Source organism: Eschrichtius robustus, chromosome 19, assembly GCF_028021215.1.
Source record: "Eschrichtius robustus isolate mEscRob2 chromosome 19, mEscRob2.pri, whole genome shotgun sequence".
Classification (NCBI taxonomy): Eukaryota; Metazoa; Chordata; class Mammalia; order Artiodactyla; family Eschrichtiidae; genus Eschrichtius; species Eschrichtius robustus.
The window spans coordinates 57,348,498-57,373,747 of NC_090842.1; the positions used below are offsets into that span (position 1 = coordinate 57,348,498).

The window sequence follows — 25,250 nt, forward strand, 5'->3', positions numbered from 1 at the left end:
ACAGTGTTATTATTCTTATCGTCTTATTTTTATTATTGTTGTTACTATTGTCGCTACAGAATGAGTGCTAAGTGTCGGATATTTTTTGTTCTGATTGTCATCATTAGTGTTGTTATTATTCTCACCCGCCACAAGATGGGGGGTTGGAGGGGGCTGGCGTGGACAGCACCTTTGCCCACACTGGGCCCCCCCATTTCCTGGTGGCAGGTGCTGCAGGAGAAATTCTCGGAGTTCGCCAGTGAGACCGGCACGGCAGGGCGGGAGCGGCTGGCGGCAGTGAACCAGATGGTGGACGAGCTGATCGAGGGCGGCCACACAGCGGCGGCCACCATGGCTGAGTGGAAGGACGGGCTGAACGAGGCCTGGGCCGAGCTTCTGGAGCTGATGGGCACCCGGGCCCAGCTGCTGGCCGCCTCTCGGGAGCTGCATAAGTTCTTCAGCGATGCCCGAGAGCTTCAAGGACAGATCGAGGAGAAGCGGAGGCGACTGCCTCGCCTGACCGCCCCGCCTGAGCCGAGGCCCAGCGCCAGCTCCATGCAGCGGACCCTGCGCGCCTTTGAACATGACCTGCAGCTCCTTGTGTCCCAGGTGGGGAGCTGGCGGCCAGGAGGGGCAGGTGGGAGGGCCTGGACAGTGTGACCAAGGGATGGGGGCAGCAGAGCAGGCAAAAATCAGGCTGTGGACCACATTGAAATTAGATGGTGGGATAGACAGAAAACAGACCACGGAACAGGGAGAAATCACATGATGCGGCAGGTAGAAAACGGACTGATGGCATGCCGCATAGACTCAGACAGTGACGGAAGAAAAGTGGTATAGCATGCCCGATAGAAATTAGACAGTGTTTCCAGTGGAGATTGGGCAGGGGTTCTCCTAGAAACTGTTACCCAAATCCAGATGGAGAGTCTAAAAGGAATTGGGAGGGCGTTGAGAGAAATTTGGCTGTGGGGCAGATAGAAATTAGGCAGCAGGTCTCTGATAGAAATCACATTTTCCTCGAAGAAATTTGGTGGGTTTGGATTTAATGAATGGAAATCCGAGCTAATAGGAATCAGGCAGTGGGTCTGATAGGAATTAGGAGGTGGATCTGAGAAATCAGATGGAAATGAAGCTGTGGGCCTAATAGGACTCAAGCAGTAGAACTGAAGGAAATTGGGTTGCAGGTCTAATGGAAGGTAGAAACTGGACAATTATTTTATATGCATCGTACAGATGACTGTTAGAAATCCGGCAGAGAGACTGATAGTGATTACATGGTGGATCTGATACAAGTATGGTGGTCCCTCCAAAAGAAATCAGGTGGTTGAGCTCATGGAGAGTGGGCAGTGGGTCTAACTCACACAGCAGAACCAGTGGAAATTGGGCAGGAGACCTGATAGTAATTGAATAGCGATTCTGAAGGAAATTGGGTAGTAGGGAGTGGGTCTGAAAAAATTGAGTGGAAAATATTGGACAGCATGTCTAATAGATGTCAGGGTGGAGGAAGGGTTTCCTGAAAGAAACAAGATAGAGGTGGGCCTGAAAAAATGAGGTGGCAGACCCAATAGAAATAGAGCTCTCAGACTAAAAGAAATCAGACAGTAGACTGAAAGAAACCTGATGGTAGGTGTAAAAGAAGTCAGAATGCAGGTAAGTCAAAGAAACATCAGGCAGCAGACATGAGAGAAATATGGTAGTGGGTCTAAAAGAAGTCAGCAAGTGGGAAAGTCAAAAAGAAATCAGGCAGCGGATAGGAATGAAACCCAGTTGGAATCTCAAGGGTGCAGGCTCCTTACTTCTTTAGGCTCTGCACCCAGCCAGCAGATGCGGGAAAGAGAGGGTGGAGCCTGGACCCCGTGGAGGGCTGGTGCTCGACCTGGCATGCCCCTCAGGTACGGCAGCTCCAGGAGGGGGCAGCCCAGCTGCGGACGGTGTACGCGGGCGAGTACGCGGAGGCCATCGCCAGCCGGGAGCAGGAGGTGCTGCTGGGCTGGAAGGAGCTGCTGGCAGCCTGCGAGGACGCCCGCCTGCACGTGAGCTCCACGGCCGACGCCCTGCGATTCCACAGCCAGGCCCGTGACCTGCTCTCCTGGATGGATGGCATCGCCGGCCAGATTGGGGCAGCTGACAAGCCCAGGTGCCCCTCATCCCACCTCGGGCTTCCTACCTGCCTTTGGGCAGCCACCCCCAGCCCATCAGCAGTCCCCTTCCCGTAAAAAAATCACAATAGCCAATACCTGTGCGGCACCTCTGCCTACCATGCACTGTTCTACATGCTTCTTGTGTTTTAAGACCCCTTGTCAGGCCTGGCATTGGGGCCCAGAGCACAGTGCGTCCTCCTGCCTTTGTGGAGGTGTCGCAGCATGGGATGGGCTGACGCAAGATAGGGACAGGGAGGTGTACTGGGGGCTTAACCTAGTAGGCACTGATTTATTGCTCACATAACGGTTCGATGTAAGTATCCAGCAGAAGCCTGTCCCACGGTGATTGGGAGCCAGTGTTCTTCCATCATCAGCCCTGGGGTGATTTGCTGGACCTTCTGCATCCAGCTACAGATGAGAAAAAGAGAGCGGGAGGATACCATGGGAGCTTTTAGGGATTAAACCTGCACTCACGTTCTGTTGGCTCAGTGGTCCCAACCTATCTGCCAGGGAGGCTGGGAAATGTTAGCTCAGCAGTGTGTCCAGGAAAACAAGGGCCTGGAGAGTGGTGGATACATAACATTGTTTTTGTGAACTGTAGGGCCTTGAGCCTGCATTCGTTTACTCAGCAAATATTTATTGATGCCTACTGTATGCCAGATGGTGAGCAAGGTCCAGCCCCTGCCCTGATGCAGCTTACATTCTGAGGGAGGAAGCAGGCAACAGATAAGTAAATAAACAAACACGTAATGTTATTTCAGCGAGTAATAAAAGAAAAATAGAGCAAGGTAAGGGGACCTGAGTGAAGAGATCGTGAGTTGGGTAAAGTTTTGGGGGAAAGGGTCTTCCAGGTGGAGGGATCAGCAAGTGCAAAGGCCCTGAAGTAGGCTGTCGTTAGACATGTTTCAGCAAAGGCTAGGTGGTCCTTGTGGCTGGGTGGAGTGAGGGGGGAGAGTGGGGAATGGTAGGAAATGACGTTAGAGGGGCAATAGGGCATGGTGAGGAGTTTCCCTTTGCTTGGAGTGAGATGGGAGCCATGGGAGAGCTTAGGGCAGGGGAGTGATGTGATATGATACACATTTGAGAAAGATCACTCCAGGTACCTGTGGCAAATAGATTGTGGAGAGCCAGGGTGGAAGCAGGTAGGCCGGTCAGGAGGCTGCTGCCATCATCCAGGTGAGAGGTGATGTTGGCTTGGCCCAGCGTGGCCGTTGAAGAAATGAGGCGGTGTGATTGATTTTAGGAATTGAAAAAATCTTTTCATTATGGAAAATTTCACCTCTACACAGATGTAGCGGTAACACATAGGGAACCCACGTGTGTACAGTGAACACCTGGCCCATCTTCATCTATACACTCCCCCACGTCCCCTCCACCCTTGACGGAGTTATTTTAAAACAAATCTCAGATTTCATATCATGTCACAGAGTATGTTTTCAAGTTATAAATGTCCAGTCTTGACTGATGGATTAGCTTAAGGGGCTGAGGAAAAAAGAGGAGTCACGGATGAATGATGGGTGAATTTACTGAGGTAGACAATTTCGGGGAGGGTACATTTGGGAGATAGGGGAGAATCAGGGAGATTGTTCTAGGCATACTAAGTCTTAGGTAGGAATCATTACAGTGTGGGACCATCAGAAATAAATTTGGACATATTAAGTCTTTTTTTTTCTTTTTTTTTGCTGCACCGTGTGGCTTGTGGGATCCTAGTTCCCTAACCAGGGATCGAACCCAGGCCCTCTGCAGTGAAAGCGTGGAGTCCTAACCACTGGACGACCAGAGAAGTCCCTGGACATATTAAGTCTTATCAAGCTATGCTTGTTGACTGACAGAACCTTCAGAAATTTGGAATTTTGCTTTGGCCATATAACAGCTTAGAACAGCACTGTCCAATGGTTATACAATGCAGGCCACAAATGTGAGCCACGTATATAACTTAAAATTTTCTTGTAACCACATTAAAAAAAGTAAAGAGACGCAAGTGAAAATTAATTTTAGTAATTCATTTTATTTAACCCATTATACCCCAAATATTGTTACTTCAACATGTAGTCAATATTAAAATTATTGAGATAATTTTACCTTCTTCTTTATACTAAATCTTCAAAATATGGTGTCTACTTTACACTTTAACACATCTCAAGTCAGACCAGCCACATTTCAAGTGCTCAACTGCCACACATGTCTAGTGGTTACCATACGGGACAGCACAGACTTAGGTTAGAATCATTGGCTAGTGGAAGCTTCAGAAGTATAGCTTTAGAAAATTAGAAAAATTGGATCTTGAAATTCTAGGTTAGAATCACCAAAGAGGGACATTTTAGCCCTTTGGGAACGTTGGAATCGTTGAATCAGTGAAGAAGATTGGCCCTTCAGAACTTGATCATGGGAGGGGGGTGTCCCGAGGTGGTGTGGAATCCCAGCCTCAGGGATTTGGGCTCATCAGGAGCTGCGTATGCGGAGGGGTGGGGGAGGTCGAGGGAGGCGGCCCATGGCTCGGATTCCTACCCACCGCCCACTGTAGGGACGTGTCATCGGTGGAGGTGCTCATGAACTACCACCAGGGCCTGAAGACTGAGCTGGAGGCACGGATGCCCGAGCTGACGGCCTGCCAGGAGCTGGGGCGCTCTCTGCTGCTCAACAAGAGTGCCGTGGCTGATGAGGTGGGAGGGGAGCAGGGGTCTCCCTCTGCCATCTGTGCCCATCGGGGTGGGAGCCACCCCTGACGCCTCTCCCTACCCACCCGACACTCCCAGATCCAGGCACAGCTGGACAAGCTGGGAACCAGGAAGGAGGAGGTGTCGGACAAGTGGGACCGCCATTGGGAGTGGCTGCAGCAGAGTGAGTGGGGCCCCAGACACACGTGGCTCAAGGGCACAGGGATGTGCCCCAGCGTGTCAGGAAAAGCCCAGAGGGTGACAGTCATGCTTTGCACACCCCATGGGTCCTCAGCAGCAAACATGAAGGCCTGGGAGGGTGGACAAGGGAGCTGCCCTATCATTGACTCCCTGATGGCAGAAACCTAGGGGAGAAGCTGGTGCCCTCAGAAATAGCCCCCGCCTCTCTCCTTCCTGCAGAGCCCAGAGTGGTCAGGGCTGGGAAGCCAGAGGGGGTGTGGAAGGCCAGAAAAAATAGCCACTGCCCCCGTGAAGGGCCCACAGGTGCCCCCAGCACCCTTACCCCAAATGTCTCTCCTCAGTGCTGGAAGTGCACCAGTTCGCCCAGGAGGCGGTGGTGGCTGATGCCTGGCTGACGGCCCAGGAGCCGCTCCTGCAGAGCCGGGAGCTGGGGAGCAGCGTGGACGAGGTAGAGCAGCTTATCCGGCGACACGAGGCCTTCCGCAAAGCGGCTGCGGCCTGGGAAGAAAGGTTCAGCTCTCTACGGCGCCTGACCACGGTCAGCACCCCATTTCCTGCCCCAGCGCCCCTCCCACGGCTCCACACGCATCTCTCTGTATGAGACAAACACACGGGCTCAGCGCTGTGTTGAGTGAGAGCCGAGACACACCCTCACTGGGCTCCCAGTCCTGGGGGAGACGGGGGTGGGGGGAGAGGGTTGAAGGGGGGAGGGGACAGACCTGTCACCTGTCACCAGCGACAGTCCAGGGCCAGGATGGGGGAAGCACAGGGGGACATGAGAGCCCAGAAACACTTGTCTTGGCCTGGGGGTGTCTGATCTGAGACTTGAAGAATGAGGAGAAGAGACCATTGTAATTAAAAGTCTTAAGGTCTTGAAGGAAGGAGGCAATGGCGGGGTGGGGTGGGGTGGGGGGGGCAGAAAGGCACCTAGAGAAAGTGATGATTTAGCCAATTCTTAAAAGAACACTAGGTGTTTGCCGGAGAAGATAGGAATTAAGCTCCTGGCAGAGACAGGCCTGGACAACCTTGCTTTTTCACTAATAACTAATAAACTAGGTGGTGAGGCAGACGTCCCAGAGCCACCTTCCCAGGCCCCGCCCCCACCCCGCCTTTCCACCTGAGCCTGGCCCCTCTGTCCCCAGGTCGAGAAACTCAAGGCAGAACAGAGCAAGCAGCCACCCACCCCACTACTGGGGCGCAAGTTCTTTGGAGACCCTACGGAACTGGCGGCCAAGGCTGCGCCCCTGCTGCGACCAGGGGGCTATGAGAGGGGCTTGGAGCCCCTGGCCCGCCGGGCCTCGGACACGCTCTCGGCGGAGGTGCGGACCCGGGTAGGGTACGTGCGCCAGGAGCTCAAGCCGGAGCGCCTCCAGCCGCGCATCGACCGGCTGCCGGAGGTCCCGGGGAGGGTGGAGCCCACGGCCCTGCCGGCCGCACCAGAGGACGCCGCGGAGACCCCTGGGGCCCCTGCGGCAGCGGAGCAGGTCCGGCCGCGGCCAGAGCGTCAGGAGTCCGCTGATCACGCGGAGGAGCTGCCCAGGAGGCGGCGGCAGGAGCGGCAGGAATCGGCCGAGCAATCTGAGGAGGCTGCGCGGAGGCGGCGGCCAGAGCGGCCGGAGTCAACGGAACATGAGGTGGCACACAGCCTTACCCTGGGCCGCTACGAGCAGATGGAGAGGCGGCGCGAGCGGCGGGAGCGGCGGTTGGAGCGGCAGGAGTCCAGCGAACAGGAGATGCCCACCAGAGGAGACCTGGCCAAGGGGTGAGGCCCCATGTGCCCAGGGAGTGGAGGAAGGGGGACACGGAGGGCTCCTGGAGCCGCACAGGCCCAGCGGAGAGGGCTTCCGGGCTCAGAACTGCCTAGGGAGGGAGATACATTTGTGGCACCCATTCTGCAGAGATGTAAACTGAGGCTGGAAGAGGTTGGGAGTCGTTCCCACTATCCCACAGTGACAGTGGCTTCCTCCAGGTGCAGGTTCTCTGCTACTGAGTTTCTGACCCCTGCATCAAATCCCCTGGATGACCCTGGGCAGGGATTTTATCCTCCTCTCTGAATCTCAGTTTCTCCACTGGGCTAATGGTGGAACCATCACCTCCCTGATTGGAGTTAAGACCCTTTATCACAGTCTCTCTCAGCCTTATAAACTGGGTGCCGTAATCATATCCATTTTATGGATGGAGCAACTGAGGCTCACAGAGGGCAAGTCACTCAGCTTGGGTGAAGCATGACTGGAACCCAGGCCTTTCAGAATCCTGAGTGTGTTGTGCACATCACTTCAACCAGCTGTGTCCCCAGAAAGAGGCCTTTGGTCAAATACGTTTCAGTGACAATGACTTCCTGACCCCTTTTAATTTTGTATTTCGTGAACATTGGCTGAGTGCCCACTCTGTGTGTGGTATGTGCTGGGGAGAGCAATGACCCAACCAGCTCCAGCCCTGCTTTCATGGGGCTCACAGTCCAGTGGGGGAAACAGACTTGTCACCAGAGAGTGTGACCCAGAATGATCAGTGCTGGGATGGGGGAAGTCCAGGGAGCTTGAAAGCTTAGGGGGTGGGTGGAAAAAGGCAACAGTATGTTCAAAGGCTTGAAGGCACCAGTTTGCATTTTGGTCTTTGTGTTGCTTAAAACTCAAGAGGGGAGAGAGGTTCCATCTTCTATTTGGCAGACATGTGCTGAGCACCTGTGGTGTGTAAGGCAGACATCTGAGACAGGCAGCTGCAGAAGTGGACAGGGACCTGGCATCTCAGGCTAAGAGGTTGAGGCTCCTCTAGCCAGCCAGGCTGGTCTCTGGGAGAAGGCATCCCAGTTCCATTGGGTCTTTCTGTGCCCACCCCCCCACCCCCAGGAAGGCCACCCTGGCTGACATTGTGGAGCAGCTGCAGGAGAAAGAGGCAGGCCCAGGGCTCCCTGTTGGGGTAAGCTGAGCCTCGGTATGGGTGGGGGTATGGGGGCCCCTCTCCTCAGAACCGGAGTCAGAATCCCAGAAACACCAGTGCCTAGCCCTGCCCCCCTATCTGAACCCTGCAGAGGCTCTCAGGGGATGGAGAGGGCCCCCAGATGCCTCCCACAAACTGAAATCTTCTCCCTTAGAAAGATGAGGCCACCGACCTAAGAGACTCCTACCGCCCTCCACACACACACACACACACACACACACACACACACACACACACACACACACACAGAAGTAGACTCCAGACTCTTTCCACATCTGTCCTGGACTTTTTCTCTAGCCCAGTGGGGGTCTCAAATTTCCTTACTGACAGCCGTACACACACAGGAGGCCCCAGATTCCTCCTACAAAGATGCTAGGACATCTACCTGCCTGCACCCCCTACCTCCATAGGTCTAACTCCCTTCCCCCCAAGATCGAGAGGGATTCCAAACGTAGGAGTCCTGACAGACCCACTCCCAAGACCGGGGGAGCCCTTAAGAGTTGGGCCTCCAACCCTGAGATCCTCCCATACTCGCCTTCAAGACAGATTGCCCTGCAGACAGATGGGACCCCCAGACCTGTGAGTTCCCCCAGACAGATGGCTCCCACACCCCACTATGGACAGCACCCCTCTTCCCCCTCCCTTCACACAGCCGTCGCTGCCTCAGCCTCGCGAGCTTCCCCCCGGCCGCCTGCCCAACGGGCTTGAGCCGCCCGAGCGGACACCTCGGCCGGACCGGCCGCGGGCGCGTGACCGGCCCAAGCCGCGACGGCGGCCGCGGCCCCGAGAGGGTGGTGAGGGCGGGGGAAGCCGGCGCTCGCGGTCCGCCCCGGCCCAGGGCAGCTCCGCCCCCGCACCTCCGCCACCGCCCACTCATACAGTGCAGCACGAGGGCTTCCTGCTGCGCAAGCGCGAGCTCGACGCTAACCGCAAGTCGTCCAACCGGTGAGCGTGTGGGCGGGGCTTTGGAAGGCGGGTCCCAAGCTCTGGGCCAAATGAATGAATAAGTGGGTCTGAAGAGGGGGGTGGGGCTAAACTTTAGGGCGCCCAACCCGTGGCGGGGTAGGCGAGGCCTGAAAAGGGGGCCTTAACTTCAAAGAATCAATCAGTGAACCGGAGGAGCGGGGCTTAAGGTTAGTGCGTCCAATGGGTGAGTGGGTGGAGCTTAGATGGGGGCGGGACCTGAAGAAAAAGTTATTACTACCCAATCTCATAGCAACCAACCCAAGAGTTAACTAGAGCTTATAGCAAACGATGTGGGGTCTAGTCTAGAGGATTCTCAAGGCTCGTGAGGTGGAGCCTGGAGAGGTCCTTCAACCAGTGAGTGGGGTGGGTTCATTTATTTCAATTTCAAATTGAGGAAGGGCCTGATAAGGGGCGGATCCCACACTGAGGGCTGAGGGGTGGGGGGCACCTCATATAGGTTTCCAGATGGGGGCCTAACAGTGATGTGTCTACTCTTGGAGTCCAGCTCCGGATTGTCCAACTCTTTTTTGTCCAACTGAGAGGCAGAATCTGGGGAGAGGTGGAGCCCATAAGGGAAGCGTTGAACAAGCAGAAGGAGTTGGGCAGAACAGATTGAGGTTTTGCCTGTGGAGGTAGTCTTTCCTCCTTGTGCTGAGACCAAGGTGGGAATAAACAGGGGCACCTGGATGTATTTTGATCGTGGGAGACTTCCTCCTCGGTTGGGGCTTCTGCTGAATGGGGAGACAAGAATTCCTCACTCCAGACAGTAGACCAATAGATCTCCCTTCAGGGGATTCGGGGTTCGGGGTGGGGGTGGTGGAGGAGTGGCGAGGAACATGCCCAAGCAGAGGCCTGTGGAGGAGACAGCTTAAGTGTTGCCTTCAGGAAACTCAGTGTGGGAGGGGATAAGGAAGGCCAACCCCAGCAGGGGCCAGCCTGGACAAAGGCTTGGTACCCAGAGACTTAGACCCTCCTCTCAGCTCAGCAACTGCCATAAGGAAGAGCACTCCAGGTGTATGGCCCAACTAGGGCAAAGGTCCAGAGGGAGGAAGGCTCAAGCACATTCAGCCCATGAAGGGTATTAATGAAGAGTACTCAGGCAGAGTGCTGCGACTCTGCCTTGAGCCCCATGTCGTCACCCCAGGTCGTGGGTGAGCCTGTACTGCGTGCTCAGCAAGGGGGAGCTGGGCTTCTACAAGGACGCCAAGGGCCCAGCATCGGGGGGCACACATGGCGGGGAGCCACTGCTCAGCCTGCACAAGGCCACCAGCGAGGTGGCTAGTGACTACAAGAAAAAGAAGCACGTCTTCAAGCTCCAGTGAGACCCCCTCAATGGGCAAGAGGGAGGGTCCAGGACCCACCTTCCCCCTCCCAGCAATGCCCTGCTTCCCTGGAGGACGATTGGTGGATGGGTGGGCTGGGGCTCTGCCTCAGAGCCCCCAGATCCTGTGTCCTCTCCCACAGAACCCAGGACGGCAGTGAGTTTTTGCTCCAGGCTAAAGATGAGGTGAGATCTGTTCCTTTCTCTCCCCTATTCGACCTCATGAACCACCTAGCTGGCTGACTCCTGGCCCAGAGTGATGGGGCTGTGAAGAGGAGAAGCACAAGCCAAGTTACCAGGGCTGAAATGGGAAAGCCCATGGGCAATGAGAAACCAGAATAAGTTCCTAATCTAGCTGGGGGGAGGTGGAAGATCAGGGGCTGGCCTGGAGGCCCCAGGACAACATCCAACCTCCTTGCCTTGGCCTCTGAGATGAAACTGGAAGGTTGGGAGGGAGTTAGCTTAAAAAAAAAAAAAAAAAAAATGAACTACAAGTGCAAAGAACCAGAAGTACAGAATCGCAAAGGGTTAACTGTGCTGGAGGAGAGTTCAAGGAGGAAAGTTCTCAGAAGGGTTCCCAGAGGCTGGATCTTTAAGGACACCATGGGTCATTTGGAGGAGGCTGGAGTTTATTCTAAGGGCACTAGGGAGCCATGGCAGAGTTTTGAGCAAGGGAGGGTTACAGTGATGCATAAGAAAGATCCGTTTGGCTACCATGTGCAGGGTAGATTGGAGAGGGCCAGAGCGGAGGTGTGGAGCACAGGAGGTGGCCAGGGCAGGAACCCAAGTGGGAGAACACAAGGCTGGACTAGGGCAGGCCTGTGGGGAGGGGAGGAGGAGGTGGGTGAGAGACAAGAATGTGAGTGGACCTTGGGACTGGGGCTAAGGAGAGAGGTCAGGGGAGGAGGAGCAGGCATGGAGGTGGTTTGAAGAGATGCTGAAAATAGTAACACTTGTTACCTCATTCATCATCACAAGAGGCTATGAAGTAGGCCTTCATTCCCTCCATGCCTCTTTTACTTATCTTTAAAATGGAGATAAAAATAGTTTTCCATCATAGGATTATTGTGAGAATTAAATAAGTTGATACAGGTAGAGCACTTACAGGGCCCGTAAAATTACAGTGCTTTGTGTCTGCTGATATTATTGCTTCTTGTTTATAGTGGGAGTTAGATATAATCCAAATGCATAGGATTAAGTGAATTAATCCACAAAAGTGCTTAGAACAGAGCTAGGCACAAAATAAGTGCTATGTAACTATTTACATCATCATCATCATCATCATTACTGTTACTGTTATTATTATCCATTTAATAGATGAGGAAACAGGTTCAGAGTGGGCAGTCTGATTCTAGATTCATCAGTCCAAATATAGACTGTGTCCTGTTTCTCTCTCCAGGAGGAGATGAACGGCTGGCTGGAGGCTGTGGCCGCCTCGGTGGGGGAACACGCCGAGATCGCCCGCTGGGGCCAGACACAACCCACCACGTCGTCCACAGACGAGGGCAATCCCAAGCGGGAGGCGGGGGAGCGCAGGGCCAGCGGGCGCCGGAAGTGACTTCCCACCCGCAGGGCCTGACTCACCTCCCCGCCCCTCCTCCCCGCACTGTGGGCACAAAGACACTTTCTCTTCCGCAGGGGCGGGGGGCTCTAGTCCCACCAACACTGCGGACGCGCCCTGACCGGCACCGGAAAGGAGGGGACTTCTCCTGCACCCCAAGAAGTGGTGGGGGGATTGCTGCCCCTATAGCCATATCTCGGCCCCTTCCCGCTCGCCACCTCCACCCCAGGTGCTGGGGCTCCATTATTTTTATGCAATAACTGAGCTTGTTGCAGGGGGGGGGGGCGGGTAAGGGGCCAGTTGAGCCAAGCTCCCTGCCCGGATGCCCAGATCCAGCCCCAAGAAGCTGGGGTGGTAGGGGCGATAATTCCCGCCCTAGGGATGGGCATGGGGGCGCTGGTGAGGTCCCCTGGACCATCCAGGGTGCTAGGGGGTGGGGAGGGGACGCCCCCCTCCCCGCCTTTACCTCACTTCCACTGCTGCCTTGATCTCTGTCTGGGAAGGGGGAGTGAAGGGGCCCTAGCCCCCGCACTCCGCCGTCTCAGAGCCATGCGGTTAATTCCTGACTTAGTTTATTTTTGCAAAACGTCGACCTCCTCCTCCCCCCGCCCCGCATCCGCGAAGGCTTTTAATGGGAGGGGCGTCAAAGCTCAAAACTGTCTTCCTCTCTCCTCCCCCCTCCAGCTGTAAATGCCACTTCGGGAGGGGAGGGGCGAGGGGAAGCCCTCCCCCTGCATGCTTCTGGCTGGAGCACTTCCCTGGGGAGTGGGGGAACCGGGTTGTGGGCAGCCCCCATGGCCACCTGGAGAAGCCGCTGGGACCCAGGGGTGTGGGGGCGTGTGGCAGGCGCGCACTCTGTGTACCTATAATAAATCCTTTGGCTTTGACGGTCTGTGCTGGTCTGTTCGCGTTTCATGGGCTGCGCCCAGGAGGACTGGGTGGGGCGAGGGGAAGAAACTGTCTTGCGGAGAACATTTAGATGTCCCTCTTGGTGTGGACTAATTTCGAGGTCTAAACACGTGTCCCCGACGAATCACCTATATGCCATTCCTAAATCGGGAACCCCAGAGGGATGGAGGAACGTTTTGCTATCCGTGGTAACTAAACTTCCCCAAGGGAGCCTTTCGGTCCGCCCCGTCCAGGACAGGAAAGGCGGGACCCTTTAAGGAGGCGGAGAAATTAACTGCGACGGGTGAGCGCTTTACCCAATCGCCGGTGGCTCCGGGAGTCTCCTGCCCAATGAGCACCCGGTGGGGGCGGGGCGGGATGCACACCCGGAAGCGGGTGCAGGCCAGCCGGCTAACCCGGGGGCCATGGCAGCCGCGGCCCCTGCAGCAGAGGGGGTCCCAGGTCGGGGACCTCCCGGGGAGGTGATTCATCTGAACGTGGGAGGCAAGAGGTGAGCGTAGGAGTTTCCTGAGGCGCTACTCTCGGGAGCGGGGAACCGGGTGGGAGTACCCGCCTCTCCCGGGGGAATTCCTGTCCATCAAGGATTGCTCCGCCCCCTGCTGGAGGCGCGGGAGCCTGGACGGGTGCTGGGGGAGGGAAGGGAACTCACCGGGTTGAGATTGGGGGCCGCATTCCTCATCCTCCCTCCATCATCTCGCGTCCGCTCACGGTCCCCGCACAGATTCAGTACCTCTCGCCAGACTCTCACCTGGATCCCAGACTCCTTCTTCTCCAGGTGATTGGGAGAGCGAGTTTGGGGTGGGGGGGCGGGAGGAGAGGGTATGGGGAGACCTAATCTCCCCCTCACACACACACCCCGGCCCGTGACACCTGCTCTGCGTCCCCTCCCTGCAGTCTTCTGAGCGGACGCATCTCAACACTGAAAGATGAGACCGGAGCCGTGAGTAGAGCAAGAGCTGATATGGGGCGGCCGGTAGGAGGAGGGACAGGATCCCCACTCAGCCCCGCTCTTTGCCCTACCTATCCTCTGCCTCCCTTCCCCGCAGATCTTCATCGACAGGGACCCCACCGTCTTCGCCCCTATCCTCAACTTCCTGCGCACCAAAGAGTTGGACCCCAGGTCGGCATGGAAGATAAAGGGGAGTCCCCAACCGTCTTCACCCCCCCCCCCGGAAGTCTCTTCTTCCCTTCAGAATGTTCACTTAAGCTCCTTGATCATATTTAAATTATGCGTCCTTAGAATTCTCCACCACAAAGCACACACACACACACACACACACATTTTCACCGCCCAGATCATTGCTCCTTTAGAATCTTGATCCCATCAAAATTTCCTACCTCTTGAGATTCTCTGTGCAGTTTTGAAAACTTCGTCCTCAGAATTCTCTGTCCACTCCCACTCCCCAGACCCTGACCCCTAGTCAATTCTACTACCCAGGGGTGTCCACGGTTCCAGCCTCCTCCACGAAGCCCAGTTCTATGGGCTCACTCCTCTGGGTAAGTGGGGCCCCCTTTAGCATCCTCATCCCATAGAAAACCAGCTCTCTAATGATGCTCCCCCTTTCCCCTCTCTCCTGAAAGAAGCTTGGGTTAGAGCTGAGAGCACTGGGTTTGGTCCTGGGTCTCAGGAGGGTGGTGATATTCTGTGGAGAAAGAGATGGGGGAGGGGGAAAGGGATCTGCCTCAGTGTTCTCCAAGTCCCAGCCTTTGAGTCCTTCCGTCTTAGTTCGTCGTCTGCAGCTTCGGGAAGAGTTGGATCGATCTTCTTGCGGAAACGTCCTCTTCAATGGTTACCTGCCTCCACCAGGTGGGAACTACTAAGGAATGGAGGGGGGACTAAAGACTACATTTCCCATAAGGCTGCAGCTCTTGGGTGCCTGAGCTGTGGGCCCTGAGACACTATGGGAGTTGTAGTTCTATATCGGCTGCTTGGACTGATGCTTGGAAAGGAAGTAAGAAACAGCATTTCCAACGAGGCAATGGGCCAGGCTAGTCCCCCTGAGGCTCAGAAGCTTACCCTAGAGCCCAATGGGAGTTGTAGTCCAGGTTTCATTTCCTTGTAGGGAGGCTTAGGGAGAACTGGTGTCCTTTGCATGGAGGGGAGAAATATTAAAGGAGAGTTATTGACTGTAATGTCCATGGAGCAGCCAGCCCACTGGCCATGGAAAATATGCACCAGTGGTTATTGGGAACTGTACTCTACTAGGCTTTGCTGATAGGTAGAAGGAACAGAGTGGGGAAATTCAGTTTATGGCTTTATTTCCCTAATCTCAGTCAAGACCTACTACCTTCATGAAGTTTGCCAAATATGAAGACGTATTGTTCTCTTAACTTAGTTTGACCCTGGTTTTTTTTAAAAATTGTTTTAAATAGAAGCTTTTTGTCACTACCTTCATGCCATAAATAAGTAGACGTGAAATAAACCCCAAACATAACAGTGTAATTAAACTCTGGGTAGATGCTGTTGTCTGCCAATGGGACAGGCTTCCATTTCTTAAAAGGAAAGATTGCCAAATATTGAAGAGGTATCAATATCGTGGCAGCCCCAAACTGATTCTTTCTTTGTGATGGGCTCAAAGGAACTGAAAAGGTAGCAGCTCGCTGTGTGACTCAGTCTCATTTAACGCCATGTCCCTGCACCACCAAAAATCTTTTCTCTAGGAGACAATGCTACTCACATGGCAAAATCAGTATCTGGCACACCTTAAGTGCCTGCTAGGTGACAATTATTACAATTATTACAATGATTGTCACGCTGCCCCTTCTCCCTGCCACAGTGTTCCCGGTGAAGCGGCGGAACAGGCACAGCCTGGTGGGGCCCCAGCAAGCAGGGGGACGCCCAGCCCCTGTTCGACGGAGCAACACGATGCCCCCCAACCTGGGCAATGCAGGGCTGCTGGGCCGAATGCTAGATGAGAAAGCCCCTCCCTCCCCATCAGGTACATTTCTGTCTCTTGGGAGACTGGGGCAGCCAGTGGGCCCCTGTGACCCTGCCCTGATCCCTGCCTTTCCCCACAAGGGCTACCAGAGGAGCCGGGAATGGTGCGCCTGGTGTGTGGACACCACAACTGGATCGCCGTGGCCTATACCCAGTTTCTTGTCTGCTATAGGTGCTCAGGGAGGGCGGTGGGAGGACACATTAAGCCCTGTTGATGCGGAGGGCTCAGGGTGAGGGTTCATGATGTCCCTCAATCTTCCAGGCTGAAGGAAGCCTCTGGCTGGCAGCTGGTGTTCTCCAGTCCCCGCCTGGACTGGCCCATTGAGCGACTGGCACTCACAACCCGGGTGCTCAGTGGGGCCCTGGGTGAGCATGACAAGATGGTGGCAGCAGCCACGGGCAGCGAGATCCTGCTGTGGGCTCTGCAGGCAGAAGGCGGCGGCTCTGAGATAGGTATGGCACCCGGCTTTTTCCAGAACCCTTTTGCGCTTTAGAATTCTACTCCAGCTTGTGGCCTGTTAAAACAGCCCACGTGCCACAATTCTCTTTGCGTTATTAGAATGCTCCAGCCCTTTAGAATTCCGTATCCTGTTAGCATTCCTTGGTCTGGTAGAAAACTCCACCCACATACAGTTCTCTCCTCCGTCAGAATTCACTGCCCTGTTAGATCTCTTTGCTTTGGTAGAATTCTCCACGCCGGTAAAATCCCAGACCTGTTAGAATCTGTTCCCATTAGAAATCTGACTCCTTAGACTAATCTGTTCCCTAACAAATCGTAATCCTCGTGAGAATCCTCTGCCGCCCATAGAGTTTTTTGCCTTTGTTGAAAATCTTAGCTGTGTCAGAATTCCACACCCTATTAGAGTCCCACACCCCGGCAGGAATCTGGCCCGTTGTAATCCTCTGTAATTCCTGCTAGAATCCTCTAGCCTGTAAAGATTCTATGACCAAGTTGAATCCTCTGGCCCTTGGAGTTCTTCCTGCCACCCCTCTCCTCCCCCGTGAAAGGGGGCCCGGGCTCAGCCTTCCTCACCTTGTGCAGGAGTCTTCCATCTGGGCGTGCCTGTGGAGGCCTTATTCTTCGTCGGGAACCAGCTCATTGCCACAAGCCACACAGGGCGCATTGGGGTGTGGAACGCCGTCACCAAGCACTGGCAGGTCAGGGCACTGGCCAGCCTGGCTGCTTCTTTCTCGGGTGTCCAGACCAGTCAGACCCAGGGAGGGGTTCCTTTCTGCCCCACCCGACCTGGAGCGAACCAGGGAACCCAGCAGTGGGCCAGATCCAGTGGTGGGGTAGGATGGGGTATGATAGAGGCCAAAGGAGGATCCAGGAGGCCTTCGTGGCTGACGTGAAGGACGGTGGGTTTGGAAAGGAAGAGAGGATTCTCCAGACACTGGGTGGGAGACCGGGTGAGGGGAGATGGTAGAGGAGGCGGAAACCCAGAGACAGACGTGCAAACGTCCGTCATTCTCTCTGCACTCGCCCCAAGCTCTGTCCAACATGTAAAACAAAAAATACACCCACAGCGTTGTTTTCTAAAGTGTGAGTGTTTGGGTGAGAGAGACAGACAAACAGAGAAAGGAGAGAGAAAGAAACAGAGATGGAGAGAAACAGACAAATAGAAACAGGAGGTCAGAGGTGCCAGAGAGACAGAAAGAGGGTGGATGGAGAGAAACCAGGACTAAATGACTGTAGTAGATGAAGGGACACAGAGAGAAAGATGGAGATGAATAAAGAAGTGTCAGAAATACAGAGTCAAGGAGAGGCCACGAGACAGAAGCGCCAACCAAGAGCCATTCAGAGACAGACGCCGATGATGCAGGCCTGGAGCAGGCAAGGCTGGGGAGGAGTGGGCCTAGAAACTGGAGGGGGGGTGCTGGAGCAGGGAGGCATGGGCATGCCAGGAGGGGCACTGCAGAGGCAGAGGGGCACTGCAGAGGCAGAGGCAGGAAGGGATGGCACCATGGCCACAGCCCACCCCGCTCCACCCCCAGGTCCAGGAGGTGCAGCCCATCACCAGTTACGATGCTGCAGGCTCCTTCCTCCTCCTGGGCTGCAACAACGGCTCCATCTACTACGTGGGTGAGCAGCAGCCGGCACCCCAGCTGCCTGAGAACCTCCCCTGAGGGTGGGAGAGGAGGGGAAAGGCTGGGGTACCTTGAACAAACCCACTCTATCCTCCCTGTCCACCCCAGATGTGCAGAAATTCCCCCTGCGCATGAAGGACAATGACCTCCTTGTCAGCGAGCTCTACCGGGACCCGGCGGAGGATGGAGTCACAGCCCTGAGCGTCTACCTCACCCCAAAGACCAGTAAGCTATAGCTCAGCTCTCCGCCCTGCCGTCAGCAGCCAGCCCTGACCCCAGCCCTCAGCTGTCTCCCCATCACTTGTGTAGCATGACCCAGTGAGATTTATGGAGAGGGAGACAGATTCAACTCATACAGTCATTCAACAAACAGTTACTGAGCACCACTTACATATAAGCACTGTTCTAGGTGCTCGGCCACGGCGGGCCTCTTCACCAGGGGCAGAATTGACCTCTAGTAGTTGATCTTGGTGTTTCTTTCCCATATCTGTGATTAGGGCGTGATGCTTGCACGCTCCTAAAACAAAGAGGATGCATGTCTTGGGAATTCCTTGGTGGTCCAGTGGTTAGGACTCTTGAGTTCTCGCTGCCGAGGGCCCAGGTTCTATTCCTAGTCGGAAACTAAAATCCCATAAGCTGTGTATCGTGGCCAAACCCCCCCCCCAAAAGACAAACAAACAAACAAAAACCCAAAACAAACAAAATCAAAAAAACATAAACAGTCAAACAAAAAGAGGATGCATGTCTTACAGTGGATGAAGCCGAGTTTTCTCACTTGAGACAATCTTTGTGTTTTGCTTTCTTGATTGCAAATGCAGAAAAATAGTTTTTTTGTTTGTTTTTACTGAGATATAATTCCCATACCATAAAATTCACAACTGAGTAATTTTAGTAGATTCACAAAGTTGTGCCACCATCACCAGTATCTAATTCCGGAACGTTTTTATCACCCCGAAAAGAAACCCCATGCTTATTAACAATCACACCCCAGTCCTCCCTCCTGACAGCCCCTGGACACCTCTAATCCACTTTCTGTCTCTATGGAATTGCCTGTTCTAGACATTTAATGTAAACGGAATCATGCAGTATGTGGCTTTTTGTGTCTGACTTTTTTTCACTTTGGGTAACGATTAATTTTTTTTAATGGTTAGTGCTTTTTTGGAGCTTAAGATCTCTTACCCTACCCCCAGGTTGTGAAGATTTTTCCCTATGTTTTCTTCTAGAAGCTTTGCAGTTTTAGCTTTTACACGTAGGTTTCTGTTCCATTTCAAATTAACTTTTGTGTATGGTGTGAGGTAGGGGTCACAGTGCATTTTTTTCTAGCAGGAGTAAACTAATAATAAACTTAACTTCACAGCATGTCATCACATAAGGCCCCTTTCTTTTTTAAAACTGTATTTATTTATTTATTTGGCCACACCATGTGACTTGTGGGATCTTAGTTCCCTGACCAGGGATTGAGCCCAGGCCCTTGGCGGTGAGAGCGCGGAGCCCCAACCACTGGACTGCCAGGGAATTCCTAAGGCCCCTTTCTTATTTCATTGATTTTCTCCTTTCCTCCCCATCCCCCTCCTCACCACGTGCCACTATTCTGTCATGTTCAGCATTTATATTTTCATTTGTATGTGTCCTTACAAAATGGATATTATGGACATGTTTTTGAATTTGCATAAGTGGTATGGGGTATATAACTCAGTTTATATGTCTTACTTTTGTCCATCCTGCCCTAGGTTAAATATCCATCCATGTTGCTATTCATAACCTGAATCCATTGCTTATAACTCCTGCATAAAATATTAAAACCACATTTTACCCACATTCCTTAAGATGGTCCATTAAGTTTGTGACGTTACAACATACCTTTCCCTTGTGGAAATTTGGCAAGGCTGGGGAGTCCCTCAGGCACGCTGGGTCGAGTTTCATTTTCTTGTCTTGCTGTCTGTCTGGTTTTGTTTGTTTCTTTGACCCCACCATGTGGCTTGCGGGATCTTAGTTCCCTGAAGAGACTGAACCCGGGCCTGTTTGTTTATATGTCCCTTTCTATGTTTCTCTGTCTTTCTCTCGAATTCCGTCTCTCTCTCTGTCAGTCTCTGTCTCTGTATCCCTCCCTGTGATTTGTTTCTTGGTTCCCTGTTTCTCTATTTTTCTATCTCTCTTCCCCCTCTTCTCAGCTCTGTCTCTCTCTGTCTTTTTTAAAATTTTAATTTATTTTTTATATAGCACGTTCTTATTAGTTATCTATTTTATACATATTAGTGTACATATGTCAATCTGTCTCTCTCTCTGTCTTAATTTCTGTCTCTGGTTTCTCTGCCCTGTCCCTCTGTCTCCCATTCCTCCGTTTCCCACGTCTCGCCACCTTGTTCTCTCCATCTCTCCCTCTCCCTTTACTTTCTGACTCTGCATCTGTTCTTTGTCTGTTGCCTCTTCTCTCTGCCTTGGTTTCTGTCTCTCTGTGACCCTCTTCCTCCTCGGGCCCTCACCAGGTGACAGTGGGAACTGGATCGAGATCGCCTACGGCACCAGCTCAGGGGGCGTGCGTGTCATCGTGCAGCATCCCGAGACCGTGGGCTCGGGGCCTCAGCTCTTTCAGACCTTCACCGTGCACCGCAGCCCCGTCACCAAGATCATGCTGTCAGAGAAGCACCTCATTTCAGGTGAGCCTCACCCGGCTGCCCCGCGTGCCCATCTCCCTGCAGGAGGGATGGCTTAGCTGTGAGCACGAAGCCAGGTGGATGAGGGTTTCCACTGGGGAGAAACTGTGTGGGGAGTGGCCTCTGGAGAATTCCGTGAAGGGGACCAGTCTGGGGGAGAGTGGATTTGCCAGGGAGAGGGGAAAATTAATCAATTTAGCAATTGCCAGGCACGGGGGATACAGTGATAAGACAGGCCAAGTCCCTACCCTCGTGGAGCTGATGCTCTAGCAGGGGCAGCAGACAATAAATCAATAAAAATATAAATCACTATCTGGCAATGGGGATGGGGGCCATGAATAAAAACAAAGCTGTGTGAGAGGCCAAGAGAGTGCCAGGATCACTGGAGAGTGCATGGTTCGGGAAGGTCTTCCTGAGGAAGGAGCGCTGAACAGAAATGAGCAGTGCAGATCAGTGGGGTCAAGCATTCCAGGCAGAGGGAACAGGCATTGCGAAGGCTCTGAGGTGGGAGGATGTTTGGTGTGTCTAAGGGAGAGCAGGGCCCCACTGGGCCCAGAGTGGAGTGGGTGAGGAAGGGGGTGGGGCGTGATGGGGTAGGTTAGTGGGACCTTGTAACCCATGGAGAAGACTTTGTCCTTAACCCTGAATGAGATGGCGCCGCGGGAGGTCTCACGGCAGAGGAGGGCTGTGACCTGACACAGGTGTTCACAGGGTCCCTCTGACTGCGTGTGGGGACAGGATGGGAGCAGGAAGGCCAAGGAGGAGGCTGCTGCAATGGTCCAGGCAGGAGATGAGATGGACGGGACCAGGGTAGGGGTGGGGTGGGAGCAGTGGACAGGGAAAAGTGAGATCAGGCCCTGGAATGATTTGGAGGCGGAGCCAACAGGGTTGTTAACTATTTGGAGTTCTGAGGAAGAGAGAATTCTCCGAAAGGGAAGAATTCAGAGGGGCCTGAATCCTGACACCTTTGAGAGGAGGTCATCCCGGGGCTCAGGAAGGTCGGGCAGTGGTGATGCCACGGCCGGGCCTGACCTGCTGCTGCCCCCTGGCTCCTCAGTCTGTGCCGACAACAACCACGTGCGGACGTGGTCTGTGACTCGCTTCCGTGGCATGATTTCCACCCAGCCTGGCTCCACCCCGCTCGCTTCATTCAAGATCCTGGCGCTGGAATCGGCCGACGGGCATGGCGGCTGCAGTGCTGGCAATGACATTGGTGCCTCCTAGCCCCGGGTCCCCAACCGCACGGACCCTGCCTGACCTCCATTGGCCTCCACTGATCCCTTTCCTGACCCCTGTAGACCTCTCTCGACCCACCCAGCTGATGGGCTTGACCTCCACCCATCACCACCTGACCCCTATTGACCGCCAATTACTCCCAGCTATCCCAGTTGAATTCTGTTACCCCCATTGATTCCTGCTGACCCAGGATCCGCCCCCTGCCCCTGATGTGCCTGAACTCCACTGACTGTTGCTGACCCCCAACCCTCTCTGACCTCGCCCAACTCTAGCCACCTGGGGATGGGGACCTGGTCCTGGTGGGGAGGTTCATCACTGGGGAAGGGGGCAGAGTCTTGGGATCTGGAGGTCACAGGGACCCCAGCTGGCCCTGACTGCCCCCCTCTACCTGGCCCAGGCCCCTACGGCGAGCGGGATGACCAGCAAGTGTTCATTCAGAAGGTGGTACCAAATGCCAGCCAGCTCTTCGTGCGTCTTTCCTCCACTGGTCAGCGGTGAGGACCATCCCGTCAAACGGGGAGGGTGGTCAGAGGAGAAGGCAAGATGCCAGGGAGGTCAGAAGGGCATCCCAGCCAAGGGGCACCGCAGGAGCAGAGGCGGGGAAGGAACACAAGCCTGGTCCTAGGTTTGGAGTTTGGGGTATCAAAAGTGTGACATGTGTGGATGGGAGTGAAGCTGGAACAATCCCAGGTGCCCCTGCCGGACCGCAAGCAGAGATCGCCCAGTGTAGTCAGGGCCCGGCTGGGGGCTGGGGGTGTGTGCGCAGGCTGGGGGGCCAGGGCCAGGATGGGGGAGGGACGGGAAGCTGTGGCAGCCCAGAGGCGGTGCTTGCTCCAGCCTGGGAAGGGGGCCTGTTGAAGAGGGGACTCAGAGCAGAGACCTTGAGGATAAATAGGAACGAGCAGAAGAAAGGAGGGAGGGGAAAGTCTGTGCCTGGCTGAAGGGGCAGCATGTGCAAAGGCTGGAACAGCCAGAGAGGATAACCAGGGACGTGCACGCGGTCTCTGGGGGCTGGAGCACCAAGAGGTGGGAAATGGGGCTGCAGAGGGGCGGAGCCTTGCCAATCGTATGGAAGCGCTGAGACTGTCCTGAGTGTCCTGGGGAGCCATGGCCGCTCTCAGGGGGATGGTCTGGAGGTTGGAGAGGAGGCCACGAGCCCAGGGAGGAGGCTGGGACAGATGCCTGGCCGGAGAGGGCAGGGCTTGATCAGGGCCAGATGGGGAGGGGAGGAGGGGGCCGGCCATGGGGAATGCTGGGAAGTGAGGGAGGCACCCAGGATGAGTCTTGGGCCCTCCCTGAGACAGGAACAGGGAGGGCAACATGTTTGGGGGAGAATCCCATTTGAGCCCCATGGTGGGTGTGTGGGGCTGGGGACGTCCAGGAGGCTCCTGGTCCCCACAGGGCTGGAACCCAAGACAGTAGATTTGGGAGGGATGGAGAGGCTTGGGTGCTCACCCGAGAAGCAGGAACTGAAACCACAAGGACGGTGGGGACTGAGGCCTGGGAGGGGCATAAAGATGAGACGAGGGACCAGGCCAGGCCCTGGTGTGGCCAAGGTGACCCCTGCCCCTCCCCTCTCAGGGTGTGCTCCGTGCGCTCCGTGGACGGCTCGCCCACCACCGCCTTCACGGTGCTCGAGTGCGAGGGCTCCCGGAGGCTGGGCTCCCGGCCGCGGCGCTACCTCCTCACTGGCCAGGCCAACGGCAGCTTGGCCCTGTGGGACCTGACCACCGCCATGGACGGCCTCGGCCAGGCGCCTGGTACTCCCCGCTGCAGTCCCGTCCCAAGCCCCACAGACTCACCCTGAGCCCTCTCCACAACCTCCTTCGCCACGAGGAGGCGAAGCCCTTGCCCTCTGGCCCCTTTCCCTGCCCCCCATCCCCTCCTCGCCCTTGCTTTTTAACCTCTCTTTCTTAGCTTCTGACCCCTGTCCGTTGACCTCTGCATCTTTCCTCCTATCCCGACCTCAGTCCTTGCACATGACCTTTGTCTCTTGGCCTGTGCCCTTGTCTTGCCCCTGACCCTGCTTCCCTGCCCCCCCCCCAGCAGGGGGCCTGACAGAGGAAGAGCTGCTGGAACAGCTGGAGCAGTGCGAACTAGCCCCGCTGGCTTCCTTGAGGGGCGCTCCCCCCAGCCCCTCGCCCCGGACCTCTCTCACCAGGTAGGCGTGACTCCACTTCCCCTTCTGAGCAATGGGGCGGAGGGCAGAACACGGTGGCCAGGGGGCAGGGGGGACCCAGCTGCACCCTGATGACCTGCACTGACCCTTATCACCCCTCAGTCTCCACTCAGCCTTCAGCAGCGCCTCTCTGTCCAGCCGCCGTGGGAGCCCGAGCCCCCCCCAGGCTGAGGCCCGGCGCCGCTGGGGAGGCAGCTTCGTGGAACGCTGCCAGGAACTGGTGCGGAGCGGGCCGGAGCCCCGGCGGCCACCGACACCAGCCCCCCGGCCCTCTGCGGGTCTCGGGGCTCCCCTTGCACCCCCCAAGATGAAGCTCACTGAAACTTCCTTCTGACCACGGCTGCCATGGTGCCTTGAGATACCCAGGCCCTGGGGGACTCAGGTGCCTGCCCCGCTTCCTGTCACAGCCCTGGGTTCAGGGCCAGGGCCTCCTTGGAATGGTTAGTGTTACTAGGCCCCCATCATCTCCCTTTTCTGGAGCCAAAGTCACCCTTCCCTAATAAAGTTCTCACTGCCAACACCTTGGTCACATTCTGAGAGGGTTTGGGCACCCCTAGGGAAAGGGTAAGAGAGGCGTGGTGCCCAACCAGGTCCCTGGCTGTAGATTCAGGAACATCTGTCTCTCCTGGTTTAAGTAAAGAAGGGGAATTGGTTTACACTCTGATTTCAGGCATGGCTGGATCCAGGGCTCAAACACTCATCCAGAATATCTTTCCATCTTTTGGCTTTGCTCTCCTCTGGGATCATTCTCAGTCAGGTTTTCCCCCCTCTGTGCCAAGATGACTCCAGGTAGCTCCTTAGCAACATTTTTCTCTCTAGCAGCAGCAAAATCACAGGACTGATTCTCATTGACTTAAACTGAATCAGATGGCCATTCCTGAACCAATCACTGTGTCCTTCCAGGGATCATGTGCCCTCACGAGGCAGGCAGTGAGGTCAGCCCCATGTTGACAGAGTGGAGGAAGAGTTCCTGAAAGGTGATTCAGGGTACTATTACCACAAACAGGGATGAATAGGTACAGATTGGCAGAAACACAGATGTCGACTAGGTGACATTTGTACCCCAAACCTCACCACTGCAAACACTTTGCCCATATCCCTGGCTGCCCAGTCTTTCACCCCTCTCTTGCCCACACCAGGGAGGGTATGTAGGACAGGATCAGCTCACCCCAGCCTGACATCCTTGAGGTTTTTCCCCAGTTAATACCTACCTATGTCAACTCCTCAGGGAGGTTTTCTGCATCTTTTCCTTGGGTCAATGAATAGAAGAGAAAGTGGGCCAACTAAGAACAAGGGATTTTAGAATATGCTAATCCTGGAATTCCAGAGTTTCTGGAATGCCAGAACTTCTGTAACATGGGGGAGTGGGGTCTAGAATGTTAGGAAATGTAGAACACAGGAATATTCTAGAGTGCTAGTGGATGAGCAGTATTAGGCTTCCTCCCTGCATATCAAAGAATCCAGACTGTAGAAGTTTCTGAAA

The 25,250-nt window shown here is 54.9% G+C and overlaps 2 protein-coding genes across 3 annotated transcripts in view; both read left to right on the forward strand.

The window, feature by feature from the left end:
- The window catches only part of SPTBN4 (spectrin beta, non-erythrocytic 4), a 71,483-nt gene extending 58,911 nt beyond the window's left edge, over positions 1–12,572 (forward strand). The window contains exons 25-35 of the mRNA XM_068528283.1: positions 208–588; positions 1,872–2,116; positions 4,645–4,783; positions 4,877–4,961; positions 5,320–5,516; positions 6,121–6,740; positions 7,825–7,894; positions 8,568–8,860; positions 10,026–10,199; positions 10,346–10,388; positions 11,602–12,572. Of these exons, the coding sequence (XP_068384384.1) occupies positions 208–588; positions 1,872–2,116; positions 4,645–4,783; positions 4,877–4,961; positions 5,320–5,516; positions 6,121–6,740; positions 7,825–7,894; positions 8,568–8,860; positions 10,026–10,199; positions 10,346–10,388; positions 11,602–11,760 (2,406 nt within the window). The 3' untranslated portion in view covers positions 11,761–12,572. The remainder of the gene's footprint in view (positions 1–207; positions 589–1,871; positions 2,117–4,644; positions 4,784–4,876; positions 4,962–5,319; positions 5,517–6,120; positions 6,741–7,824; positions 7,895–8,567; positions 8,861–10,025; positions 10,200–10,345; positions 10,389–11,601) is intronic.
- Positions 12,573–13,032: 460 nt separating this feature from the next.
- SHKBP1 (SH3KBP1 binding protein 1) lies at positions 13,033–24,287 on the forward strand. Of its 2 annotated transcripts, none has more exons than XM_068528801.1 (18): positions 13,033–13,162; positions 13,394–13,447; positions 13,567–13,612; positions 13,719–13,792; positions 14,111–14,169; positions 14,399–14,479; positions 15,450–15,611; positions 15,692–15,782; positions 15,873–16,063; positions 16,653–16,768; positions 17,606–17,693; positions 17,807–17,923; positions 20,185–20,355; positions 21,410–21,565; positions 21,986–22,082; positions 23,170–23,348; positions 23,635–23,749; positions 23,870–24,287. In XM_068528801.1, exons 1-18 carry the CDS (start codon positions 13,077–13,079, stop codon positions 24,099–24,101), a joined length of 2,115 nt encoding a protein of 704 aa, XP_068384902.1. In that variant the 5' UTR covers positions 13,033–13,076; the 3' UTR covers positions 24,102–24,287. The 2 variants fall into 2 exon arrangements, with proteins under 2 accessions (XP_068384902.1, XP_068384903.1); XM_068528802.1 differs by having other exon boundaries at positions 23,638–23,749.
- Positions 24,288–25,250: the final 963 nt, after the last annotated feature.

Coding starts and splice junctions, on each gene's coding strand:
- SHKBP1 (XM_068528801.1), top strand. CDS start 13,077: ATGGCAGCCGCGGCCCCTGCAGCAGAGGGGGTCCCAGGTCGGGGACCT. Junction 14,170..14,398: donor CTATGGGCTCACTCCTCTGG/GTAAGTGGGGCC, acceptor CTTCCGTCTTAG/TTCGTCGTCTGCAGCTTCGG. Junction 21,566..21,985: donor CAGTGCTGGCAATGACATTG/GTGCCTCCTAGC, acceptor TACCTGGCCCAG/GCCCCTACGGCGAGCGGGAT.